We start from the raw sequence: 12,202 nt of genomic DNA, 5'->3' as shown, positions 1-12,202 counted from the left end.
CTCAATTCTGGTGCTGCTGGCATGGTGGCCCCTACAGTCCTCTAGGGGCAGCCCTGCGTACCGTAGGCTGCTGAGTGGCACCCCTGGCCCTGCCCACTGGGCACCAGACACTACAATATGTCTCCCAGGGAATAAAATCACCCCCTGGAGAACCACAGTATTAGCCGACAAAGCCAAACACAATTTCTGTGCACAATGGAGAGGCCGGAAACAACCCGTGTGTCCAGCAGTGGTGGGCTGTGAATGAGGACGCCTTGAGACAGTGCAATTCCAGGCGCTGTCAAAAAGAGACAGACAGTTAACATCTAAGGTACGCACAGAAGACAAAAGGCACAGAATAATATGGAACCGAAAATGGGGGTGCAAAGAAGACTGCACATGCACAGAATGTCGCCTGCAGGACACAAAAGAAGCAGTGAACACAAGTGGTTTCTGGGGAGGGAAGTGAGGGAGTCAACTTTCTACTCCACATGCCCCTGGATACCGCAGGATTTCCTACTATGTACATGCATTACTCTTCCCAAAATATTTTAATATGCCATTATTTAATGCTAACAGTTTCTGATATTTTTATATCAATAAAACTACGGCTGTTTCTGACTGTCACTAGAGTTGAGTGAGACGAGCAAGCATTCCCTCACTTTGCAGAGGGGATGAATCAGTGCACGCTTTCTGGAAAGGCATGTGGCATTCTATCAAGAACTTGACAAAAGTCAAACTTTTTGCTACAGTAATTCCAACTGTAGGAGTCTATCCTGAGGAAATATTCAAAGATGCAAGCAAAGACTTACATACAAAGATATACTATTTATAATATTAAAAAAGACTAAATAACATAAATGTTAAACAATAAAGGAGGCGATTAAATACATGTTATGCCCAGATGCTGAACACCTTAATAAAGTAATTTAAAATACTGACATGGAAAAAACGCATGATGTAATAAGTAAAAATGTGAAGGATGTATTTACAATATACTGATGAGAGATAGCAGGTTACAGAACACTCTGTCCAGTAGCATAATCCTGTTCATGTTTTAAAAAAAAAAAAAACCAAACACTATTTTTAAACATATACCCTACAATGGAAAGCCTGCACAGCACAGAGAAATGCCAGAAAGGCCACAGCACATTCCTTCCAAGTGGTATGCTCACAGGTGCTTTGAACAACAAGCGTGGTCTTCAGTTTCTTTTTCCAAAATAGACATGTATTTACTTATGTAACAAGATTTTAAAAATAAAAAGTATTTCATAATAAAAATTAAAGACATATATAAAGAGGATAAAGTATGAACTCAAGTTAGGATATAAAATTTATATATGCAATTTTAAAACCATATTTGTTTTTCTGTCTCAGAAAGAGAGTAATCAAATATTTATCATGGGTGCAGATGTGGCTCAGGTGGTTGAGCACATGCTTTCCACACATGAGGTCCCGGGTTCAATACCCGGCCATAATATCTCAAAAAGAAAAAAGAAAAAAATCATTACTAATTTTCCCCGAGGGTAGATTATCGCTTTTTGCATTTTTGTAATTTTCTGCTATAATAATCGGGGTAAGGGATGGAAGAAGTGTATTTTTAAAACAACCATTATCATTCAAATTAGACCCCCAGCAGCAAGGGGGCCTCATGTGCCACCATCCTTAAAGCTTCCCCAAGCCTCCAGGACTGTGGACCTGGCACAAGACCACTTGAGGCCACTGCCCAGACACCCACACGGCAGGGAATCCAGGAGCCAAGCGAGAAGGTTCCAGGATCTTTCGAGGCATAAGAATGAACTCTTGGCCACAACAGAATCTTACAAAAGTTGATTCCTGCTGAAAGAAATGGACCTCTGCCAGCCAATATGAATATACCGTGGTCCTCCAAATATACTACTTCTTAAAATGCCTCCACCCTGAGGTATTGATACGGCCGGAAATAAAATGTTTTGTTAGTATACGGGAGATAGCCAAGACAAATTTAATGATAATTAATTTCTTGAAACCCATATGAAAGAATTTTTAAACTAGTTATACCTAAAACCCTCCTGACTGAGGAGTATATATATTTTAAAAATCAATTAAAGTACATGCCAAAATTATTACCTCTTCCTTCTCATGGAGCATAATATGCGCTTTGAGACTAGCCACTCTGGAGAATTTCTTGTTGCACACAGGACAGGTAGGGTCTTCCCCATTGTGGGTACACTTATGAAGTGTCAGGTTGAATTCAACATTAAAAGTTTGGGGACACTGGTCACATCGATGTGGCTATTTGGAAAGAAAAGTAAAGAAGCCACTGAAAAACAATCTTCCCACACGCTGTTTCATAAATACTGCTAAAATATTAACAAGTACTATAAAACACAGTCTTTCAAAGGAACTTCTGAAGTCTCTCCTAGAACTGAAATCAATAAATCCTTACCAAACGGACACTGTAAAGCTGCCAAAAAGAATTTTCCAAGGGATTATAAGGACAACACATGTAGATGGAAAATACTTCTAAGAAGAAATGCTGTCTATAAATGTATCAAACCGTAGTCTCTGTGAAAGCATACATGAACTTCAACTCATTAGGTTTGATTATTCCCTTCTACTTCTGACACTCTGCTGTTGTAAACAAAACCCCTTCCAGAAACATGAGCAAACATCTATCAAATTATTACCAGTTTTTATCTAAATCTAAAATTTTCAAAAAATGGGGAAATATTTTACTGCTTACCAAGAGAAAAATAATCACTGATATCTCTCTCTGAAGTATTAAGACCCTACTGAGAAATAAGTACATATGTTCAGTTTGAATTGGGAAGATAATGCCAATGAGGATGAATGTCAGTATCCTAAGATCACAGCTGAAAATACAGCCTGCCTTGGTCAGTTCTCTGAGCAGGGAGGCCCTGCTCCTTTTCTAGCCTCAAATGGCCCACTGGCTTTCATTCTCCTACCCAGAAAAAATCAGAGATCCCATCTTTACGTGTAGTTTTAACATCACTTTCTATCTGTCAGGTAAATCACTCCATTAAGACACTAAAGTTCTTGACAAACCCCACAAGAGCACCACAAAAAAAGATTCAAATCTCAATTTAAGATAGTATTTCCCTGCTGCTGAAATACCATGTAACATCTAGAATGCCATTTTAAAATGAAGACTGCTTAAAGGAAAAAACCTCCCTGCTGGAGGAAAATACTTCAAGATAAACCACTTCTGTGTTCATTCATAAAAGAAATCAAGACTACTGAAAAGAGCCTATTTTAAAAATATTTCTGTCCACTCATAGATAATGCCAATGTGCAAGGATTCACCAGGACAGGCTCTCATTTTCTAATGATAACTAGAAACATAACTTCAACTAAAAATTTTTAAAATTAAATGTTTATAGGATATAAGATAGTCTGTAATTTAGGAATCTAAATTATTACTCGAATTTTAAATTTTACAAGTGGGTTTTTCCAATACCACCAGTTTCAACGCACACATCTCTCTCTGGTGTCCCTTTTGGAAATACATACCTTGTCATTTCGCTCGTGATCCCTCATGTGGCGTTGAAACTGGGACTCTTTTGGGAAAGATAGCAGACAGATTTCACATTTATGGAAGTTTGGAACTTGATAGGCATAATTAGTGTTCTCCGCATTCAATGTTAAAACTCCATCTATAAAAGTGCATAAGTATAGACAATAAATACGAGTTGTTATTCTCATCACATAAATATAACTAAATTATTTGGTTATTGTTTAAAGACTAAATTTTTCAGAAATTTATGAGATTTTAGTTAAATTAAGGATATCTTAAACTTTGAAAAACTGGACATGTGTCTAAATGAGGAATGAGAAATGTTGAGCTGTCTGGACACGGGGCAACAGAATTCTGAATACTTGCTAGAAGGATCTTGAGAAACCTACAGCTAAACTCCCGCGCCCTGTGAACTCCGCCCCCCCCCACACACACACAGCAGAGCCTTCAGGCTGGACCTCGAACCTCACGCGCTGGCCTCAGATGCTCTCAAAGCCACTACACGTCACTGAGGCACCTCAGCACTACGTCATTTGGAGAGCTCATCATAACCCACACTGTTTCTCAGTGTCAGTAAACAAAACTCCAGCACAAATATAAAAGTCTTTAAATGCTAATTTGATCTATCTCTGAAAACTGCTGAAAGCCAGATTAAGTCAAAGAGAAACAATGTCTGGCTTAGGAAAATGGGGGATTGCAATGCCTGGGCAGTCTGCAGTTCTCACAACCGGCACCGATAAGCTTAAAAGTAGTTTCAAATAACAAACCAGAGAATAAGAAACCAGAAAGATGATCAAGAATGCCATAAAGTATGGATGTTATAAATCTCCACAATTCCTTAAAGTAAATCTCCACAATGCCAACTCTTAATAATGTTGGCATAAACGTACTATACACATTAACTACACAACAAGGGCTATAAATGTATCACAACTTACAGCAGTTTGATATTATTGATGAATTCCAAAAAGAAATATTGGATTATGTTTGTAAACTGGTATTTTCCTCTGGGCATGTGAGATTATATTGGATTCAGAGGTTTACTTGATTGCTTGAGGTTTACTTGTGTCAGTAGGGCTTTGAGTACTGCATGGCAAAGGACAGAGTTGAGGTTTTTGATGTTGCAGTTTGATGCTGAAGCCTTAAGCTAGAGTCCCAGGAAGTAAGCTCACAGAGGAAAGAGAAGCCAGCCCCAGGAAGGGAGGAACCCAGGAAGCCTGAACCCTCGCAGATGTTGGCAGCCATCTTGCTCCAAATAGACTTTGGTGAGGGAGGTAATTTATGCTTTATGGCCTGGCATCTGTAAGCTCCTACCCCAAATAAATACCCTTTATAAAAACCAACCAATTTCTGGTATTTTGCATCAGCACCTCTTTGGCTGACTAATACACAACGCTTTGTAGCAAATTTGATCCAAAAAATATTAAGCTTCAGAAATTTGGCCGGAGGGTGAAATTTAATTTAGAGACCCAACTAGCTCAAGAAGACCTACTAGCCCAGCTCACATGGGGCAAGCACAGGCACGTGCAGTACTATCTAGAGACCCCTTACGGAAGTGCTGCTTTGAGACAGCTTGCAGTTCCACCTTTGGCTCCAGAACAAGCCACTTCAAAGTCAGGACTGAGGCATCCCAAAGGAAGGTGGCAACAGCTTCAGGGCACTTCTGACAGATCCATGAAGGCAAATTCCATTCAAGAAATACTAATGTAACTCATAAGACTGCAACTTCCTTCAAAAGCAAAATGAGTCCACTAAGGAAAAGATATCCAGAATATTTATCCTATTTATTCTATATCCTCATTTGGTTCAAAAACTATACTTCAAATCTTCTGCGCTAAACTAAAAATAAGCTAAAACAATTTTATACCAATGCTAGTTGTATTTACTAATTTACTAATTTTATAAAACTAAAATGGCAAAAGAGTTTGCATATCTCTGCAAACCCAGAAAATGATTACTGTGACTGCCTCAACTGATAAATTACTCCCTTTGGAAATGTATGGTAAGAAGTATTTTAAAGGTTAGGAAGATGCAAGTAAAACATCTGTTGAAACCGTGTTTTAAGAACCCAGTAGCAAGTGTTTTAACCTAAATGAATACAGTAATAAAAAAGTTCCTCGACTTAGTTGCCACTATGCAAAACTGGTAAGTGAGTAGAAAACAACCTTCACAGCCTCTGATGTTCAAACTACTTAAAATAAATTTCACCCCAAAGTGAATAGCAATTAACTGCAACTGACAGTCAAAACCTTATGAGACAAGAAACTGCATTTTAAATAAAAAATGATATGATTTTGCAGACAAATTAAGACTTGCCCAGAAAAAAAAGTTGTCAATTTTAGGAAGACTTCTTAACAAAGATCAAAACACAATAAAATTGCCTTTTCAGTAAATCCCTTCCCTAAAGAGCAATAATACAATATTAATTTGGCTCAAGGAAAAACGTAAAACAATAAGAATTCAAATTAAAGTATGGGGGGGGCACGTTTTCGTTTCCACCTTGAGCATAATTTTAAATGCAGAGCATCTCTGCTGTCGGACTATCTCAGAATCTGTCACAGCAGGCGCTTGGGTGCGCTTTCTCCGAGTGTCCCAGGCAGTGCCCTCCAGCAACATCTCATGGGTACGACTGACAAGTGAGTTTTTGTGTGTTGTGCATATGACTGGATTGTTTGGGGATAAACAAATATTTATCAAATATTAAAACTGTATACATCAAAGGGATTAACTTATGCCAAGATTAGGTCAATCCTGGAGATGTGCACGTGCGACAGCTGCAAGTGGCTTTGTCCTGCTACAATGCTCTCTCTCTGAGGGCTGCCCACACTGGCAGGCTTGAATCAGTTACCCCTCCTTTTCCTTATATGGCCAGGGGTTGTCATAATGAAATTTAGTAACCTTATGATTCCTTCACATTTTGGGGATGAAGTATAAAATCTTATTTTGCCTTTAAAAAATGCATTTTTTTCTAATCTATAAAAAAGAGGATTATTCAAAGTAACACTGGAATATTAAAATAATTAAGCCATACAAACTTTCTTATAAACATATGTGTATATCTAACTACTTAAACATGCAAAATATTCCTTATTTCAAATTAGTATTTACTATTTAAAGTGATATATATTTAGAGTGATCTATAAGTAGGTCAATACTTTTGGCTTTCTGAGAAACTGTCCCAGCCAAGAGGAGCCTAAGAAGGCAGGATATCTAAATGTAATGTAGTACCCTACATGGGATTCTGGAACAGAAAGGGACATTATCTAAAAACTAAGGAGGGAAGCAGGTATGGCTCAAGCAATCGGGGTCCCATCTACCATACAGAGGCCCAGGGTTCGATTCCCAGAGTTTTCCAGTGGAGGGAAGCTGGCCTGCACTGCACGCTGGCCCAAGTGGAGAGCTGGTGCAGCAAGATGATGCAACAAAAAGAGACACAGAGGAGAGACAATAAGAGATACAGCAGACCAGGGAGCTGAGGTGGCACAAGAGAATAATCACTTCTCTCCCACTCCGGAAGGTCCCAGGATCAGTTCCCGGTGCTGCCTAAAGAGAAGACAAGCAGACACAGAAGAACACACAGCAAATGGACACAGAGAGCAGACAATGGCCGGGGGGGCAGGGTAGAATAAATAAATGTTTAAAATATAAAATTAAATTTAAAACTCAGGAAATTTGAATGAGGTATAGACATTAGTTAATAATGAGGCATCACTAGTGGTTCAGTAACTGTAACAAACCGACCACACTAATGCAATAAATAAATAAATGGGGAAACTGGGTGCATGGTATATGGGAACTCTGTATTATCTTTGCAATTTTTCTGGAAACCAAAAATAATAATTCTAAAATAAAAAAGGTTATTTTTTTTTAAGTGTGGGGGGAAGAGACAGTAGAGATACATCTTCACTATCATGAAAAGAATGAAAAGCAAATAATTGGAAAAATGCTTTGGATTAAAGCATAACCTTCCATAGAGTAACTAGATTTAGAGTGACAAACTAGGCAGTGTTTTTCAACTGCCCATATGTATATACTACAACTTAGCACTTAAATGAGCTGAGTTTGCCCATTTCTCACGTGCAGACACTAGTGCCCTGTCGACTTTATAAGCAAGCCAGTGCCTAGTCGTGCTTCATGCAGATCTCGTCTCACTGCATGATGAGCCAAGGGCTGTGCTCCCTTGAGTTCTGTGCCAGTGAAATACCACTCAGGCCCCTTGATCCAAGGCAAGGGGGCAGTGGGAACAGCGCAGAGGTGCAGGGGCGCATGCATGTTTACGTTCCAATTCTGACAACCATTAGCTCCTTATTAGCCCACTCGATTCCCATTAGAGCCTATGGGAGTCTCTAAACCTCTGTAACCCTCAGTTTCTTTGTATGTAAAGTGAGACAGAAACACTGACTGGCTTTATCGAAGGAAATAACATTCACGAAAGCTTTTAAGAAAAACTGAAAAATGTTTTAGAAATGTAATTATTAGACAATGTCAAAAATTGGTTTGGCTGAGTTTATTTTTTTAGGAAGTACTGGGGATTGAACCCAAAACCTTATACATGTGAAGCACGCACTCAACCACAGAGCTAAACCAGCTCCACTAGGTTATTTTTCACATTTCAATTTGAAATGACTAAATTAAACCTTTGGTATCATATTGCAGGATAATTATATGTAAGACCTAAAATCAACAGGTAATAAAGAATAGTAAAGGTGAAAAAGAAAGTCAGTTCGTCACAGCTATATACTCTCCCAAGTGTACTGTGGACTACTTTGAAATTGACATTTAATTACATCCAAAATTAACTGAAGAACTGACATCTTTATAATATTCAATTTTGTTATCCGGGATATTGTAATTCTATTTACTTAAGTCTTCTTTTATGTGCCTCAATGAAGTTTTCTTCATATTAAAAAAAAAACTGATGCATCACATTTTTCTTTGAAGTTTCTAGCATAATCTGTCCATTATTCAGTTCAAACTTAGGCTAACCTGAAAAGAAAATTACACTGGGCATGCATAACGACCAATTGTTTTTTCTCTCTTACATAGTAACACCATTTTGGGATGTGCAATGGTCTCACATACTTTCACATGGTAGGCTCTTAGGAACTCAACTGACCTATCATTTATTGATTTACCATTGCCTTTGAAAAGCTTTTTCTGGTACACTTTATAATGAAAATTTTGAACTAGATGTATCAGTCAGCCAAAGGGGTGCCGATGCAAAATACCAGAAATCTGCTGGCTTTTATAAAGGGTATTTACTTGGGGTAGAAGCTTACAGTTACCAGGCCATAAAGCCTAAGTTACTTCCCTCACCCAAGTCTATTGCACGTGTTGAAGCTAGATGGCTGCCGACGTCTGCCAGGGTTCAGGCTTCCTGGGTTCCTCTCTTCCCAGGCTTGCTTCTCTCCCAGCTCCGCTGCTCTGCGCTCTCCACAAGGCCAGCGGTAGCATGTCAGGCAAATGGCTCCTCTCTCTTCCCGGGGCCTCTGCCCTGTCTAATGGAGGCTTCTCTCCTTCCTCACCTATCTGCTTCTCTGTCTTCTGTCCTTCCTCATCTATCTGCTTCTCTGTGTGCTTACTTCCCGGCCTCCAGGACCAAGACCCCGTGCAGTTTCTCTCTGAGTCCATGCCCACCAGGGGCAGGAACTCAACATCCTACTGAGGTGGCCCAATCAAAGCCTTAATCATTACTTCATCAAGTAAAAGTGAACCCTCTGATTCCAATATAATTTAATACGCCCAAGGGAAAAGACCAATTCACAAACATGATCCAGTATCTATTTTGGAATTCATAAACAATATCAAACTGCTACACTATAAAGGTGCTTTGGGGGAACCCAGCTTTGCAAACGTGGCTGCTCCTCTTTGCACTGACCGAGGGCTTTCCACCACCTGGAGCTATCCTTCTAGGGCTTTCTTAGCTTTACTCCTGCTCAGATCCACCCCTTCAGGTCAGGGTCCACGGCCTTAAAATAATCCCTTTGGTCCAGCATCTCTTCAAGTGCACTCACATTTCTGGCCTGCAGGGTATAAAACCTCCCCTTGCTGCTCAGAAAGAGGGTATTAAATGGACGCTTGCTTAGGTGAAGGCTTGGAGCTCAGTGAGCCCTGCGGAAAGGAAACACAGGCAAGTTCCTACTGCTCCGTAACTCCACTCCAACCTGCGAGGAAAGCCAGGCTGGTAAGGACCTAAAACCAAGCCAGGTCTCTTCCCCCAGGCCCAGGCCCAGCAGGCAGGCCAGCCAGCCACACCCGGGCAGCAGGGCCCAAGGCCATCCCCTACCCCAAGGCCTCTCTCCCACACAGTGTGAGCTCCAAAAACAGCGTCAGAGTGTTCAGGAGTTAACTCCCAATAAGCATCTCACGACTGAACTTTCAAGTTAAGAGTTTAAGAGCTCAGCTATCAGTAAGTCTTAATGAGGTATTTTTAATATTTAATATTAAAATGAGAGTGGTTTCTTAAGTAACTGCACTAACCCCAACCTTTTTTTGTTGCTTTGAGTAAAATATTTGCAAACTATGGTTGCTCCTATCCTCTGCTCTCAATACCCACTCCCCTTTCTCCATCACCTCCATCCCTCCAAAGTCCTAGCTCTTTTCCATCCTCTGATACCAAGAGTGTTCTGAGGCCACCAAATACATCTTTGGAAAGTCTGACCTCAACTCCTAATTGTTACCACTTTGGATAACCCCTGCCTGTCTTTCTCCTCTTATTTACCTTTTCTTACTTCTGTGGTAGACTGAAATACACACCTCAACTTAGACATGCTCTTAACTTAACCCCTATTCCTGTGGGTGGAACCCACTATCAATAGGATGTCTTGAAGATGTTATTTCAGTTAAGGTGCAGCACAACTGAGTGAGGCTGGGCCTTAATCTGGATCACTAAATAGCTTTATAAGCAGAAGAAATTGAGAGAGAGAGAAAGCCACAGGGGGGACCCAGGAGCCAGAGGGCAAGAGAACCCGGAGGAGAAAGGAGCGCACGTCGCCATGACGTGAGGCAGGCACACAGGCCAAGGGCCCCGAGGGTCGCCACCAGCCACTGCCAGAAAGCTGCAGACTTTGGGGAGAAAGCGTCGACTTGCTGACACCTCAATTTTGAACTTTTAGCCTCAAAACCATGAGCCCACAAATTCTTGGTTTATGCCAACCCACTGCCTGATATTGGTCATGGCAGCCTGTCAAACTGAGGCAACTCCTTCTCTACTTTGCTTTCTCCGTTTTTACCGCTCCTCCCACATTTGTCAGCACTCATACTTTGACATGGTTAGCGCTCTTCAGGTAAACTCTGAGGTATTTGGGCCCGCCAACCCTTTCTGCCTCATCACCGTGTTGTCCAAGCCTAACACCATGTCTGCACATGTGGTGTACCCAACAAATATCTGCTATCTGTTTGGTGATCAGATAAAAGATAATGATTTCTTTGGTACCTTCCCAATTGGTTTGATACTCCCACAACCAATATATCTTATTCTACTTCCAGCCTCATTGATCCACTCCCTCCCCCTCAGAATTACCGCGATAGAGTTCATCCTTTTCCCGCTGGCTATACAGCCACTCAGTACCTTTACTTTGAACATATACACAATAGCCATTTGGTTCTTGGTGGGTGTCATGAGCTCCCAGGAGCTAACTGGCATGTATCTACATTATTTTCTTTGGAGAACCTGTCTCAGAAAACCAAACCAAACCTCTGACTGGACTAACAGCACCAGTCATAAGTACCTTTGCTCTAGGTACTTATCCAAAGGTACTGATCCTTTGCTCTAGGAAGGATCTCATTGCTGTCACCCCAAAAGCACCAGCTCCAAGAGAGCTGTGCAGAATTAGGGAAGACTCTTGAATTTGCTGAAGTAACTATTATCTATTCAAATGTATCTACTCATAAGTAGGTGCTCATCCAGAAATAAAATGTACTCATGTATGAATAATTACCCCCAAAACATATTCAAAAGCAGTCTGCTCAGTATGCTAGCATTTCTTTACAATGGGGGGCCAGAGAGGAAGAGAAATACTACACATTTGCTTGTGTATACATAAAATATGCCTGTTAAAAAACTATAGGAAAAATAATAGCTTCAGTTGCCTGTTGACTGGGAATAGGGCTGGGAAGGGAGACTTTCGTAGTTTTTGAATTTTGAACCATGATAATGCATTACCTATTCAAAAAGAATAGAATTAAAAAGGTAAGAAATAAAACATTTGCTTGTGGGTGGGAACTATACACACGCTATCCAACTTTAACAAAACTACAGTATCTTAAAATTAGAAGAGAATGAGGGAAGCGGACGTGGCTCAACTGACAGAGCGTACGCCTACCGTACGGAGGGTCCAGTGCTCTATACCCAGGGCCTCCTGACCTGTGTGGTGAGCTGGCCCATGCGAAGTGCCGCTGCACGCAAGGAGTGTCATGCCATACAGGGGCGCCCCCGCGTAGGGGAGCCCCATGGCAAGGAGTGCGCCCTGCAAGGAAGCCACCCCACGTGAAAAAAGCACAGTACATCCACGAGTGGCACCACACACACAGAGAGCTGACGCAGCAAGATGATGTAACAAAAAAGAGATGCAGTTTCCCAGTGCCGCCTGATAAAACAAGCAGACGCAGAGCACACAGCAAATGAATACAAGTGAGCAGACTACGGGGGGAAGGGGAGAGAAATAAATCTTGGAAAAAAAAAAAAGAGAAGAGAATGAACTCTCA

At 40.8% G+C, this 12,202-nt stretch overlaps 1 protein-coding gene across 3 annotated transcripts in view; it reads right to left on the bottom strand.

The window, feature by feature from the left end:
* Positions 1–12,202, bottom strand: part of ZNF236 (zinc finger protein 236) — a 152,181-nt gene that overhangs the window by 129,901 nt on the left and 10,078 nt on the right. For all 3 annotated transcript variants that reach the window (XM_058277909.2, XM_058277912.2, XM_071208593.1), the window contains exons 2-3: positions 3,493–3,635; positions 2,089–2,253 (exon numbers count right to left, since the gene is read on the bottom strand). In XM_058277909.2, coding sequence (XP_058133892.1) covers positions 2,089–2,253; positions 3,493–3,635 — 308 coding nt within the window. The remainder of the gene's footprint in view (positions 1–2,088; positions 2,254–3,492; positions 3,636–12,202) is intronic.

The sequence above is a fragment of the Dasypus novemcinctus genome, chromosome 16 (genome assembly GCF_030445035.2).
Source record: "Dasypus novemcinctus isolate mDasNov1 chromosome 16, mDasNov1.1.hap2, whole genome shotgun sequence".
In the NCBI taxonomy this organism is placed as follows: Eukaryota; Metazoa; Chordata; class Mammalia; order Cingulata; family Dasypodidae; genus Dasypus; species Dasypus novemcinctus.
Note: the sequence above shows the minus strand (reverse complement) of the source record. Positions and strands in the feature narration are given on the sequence as shown.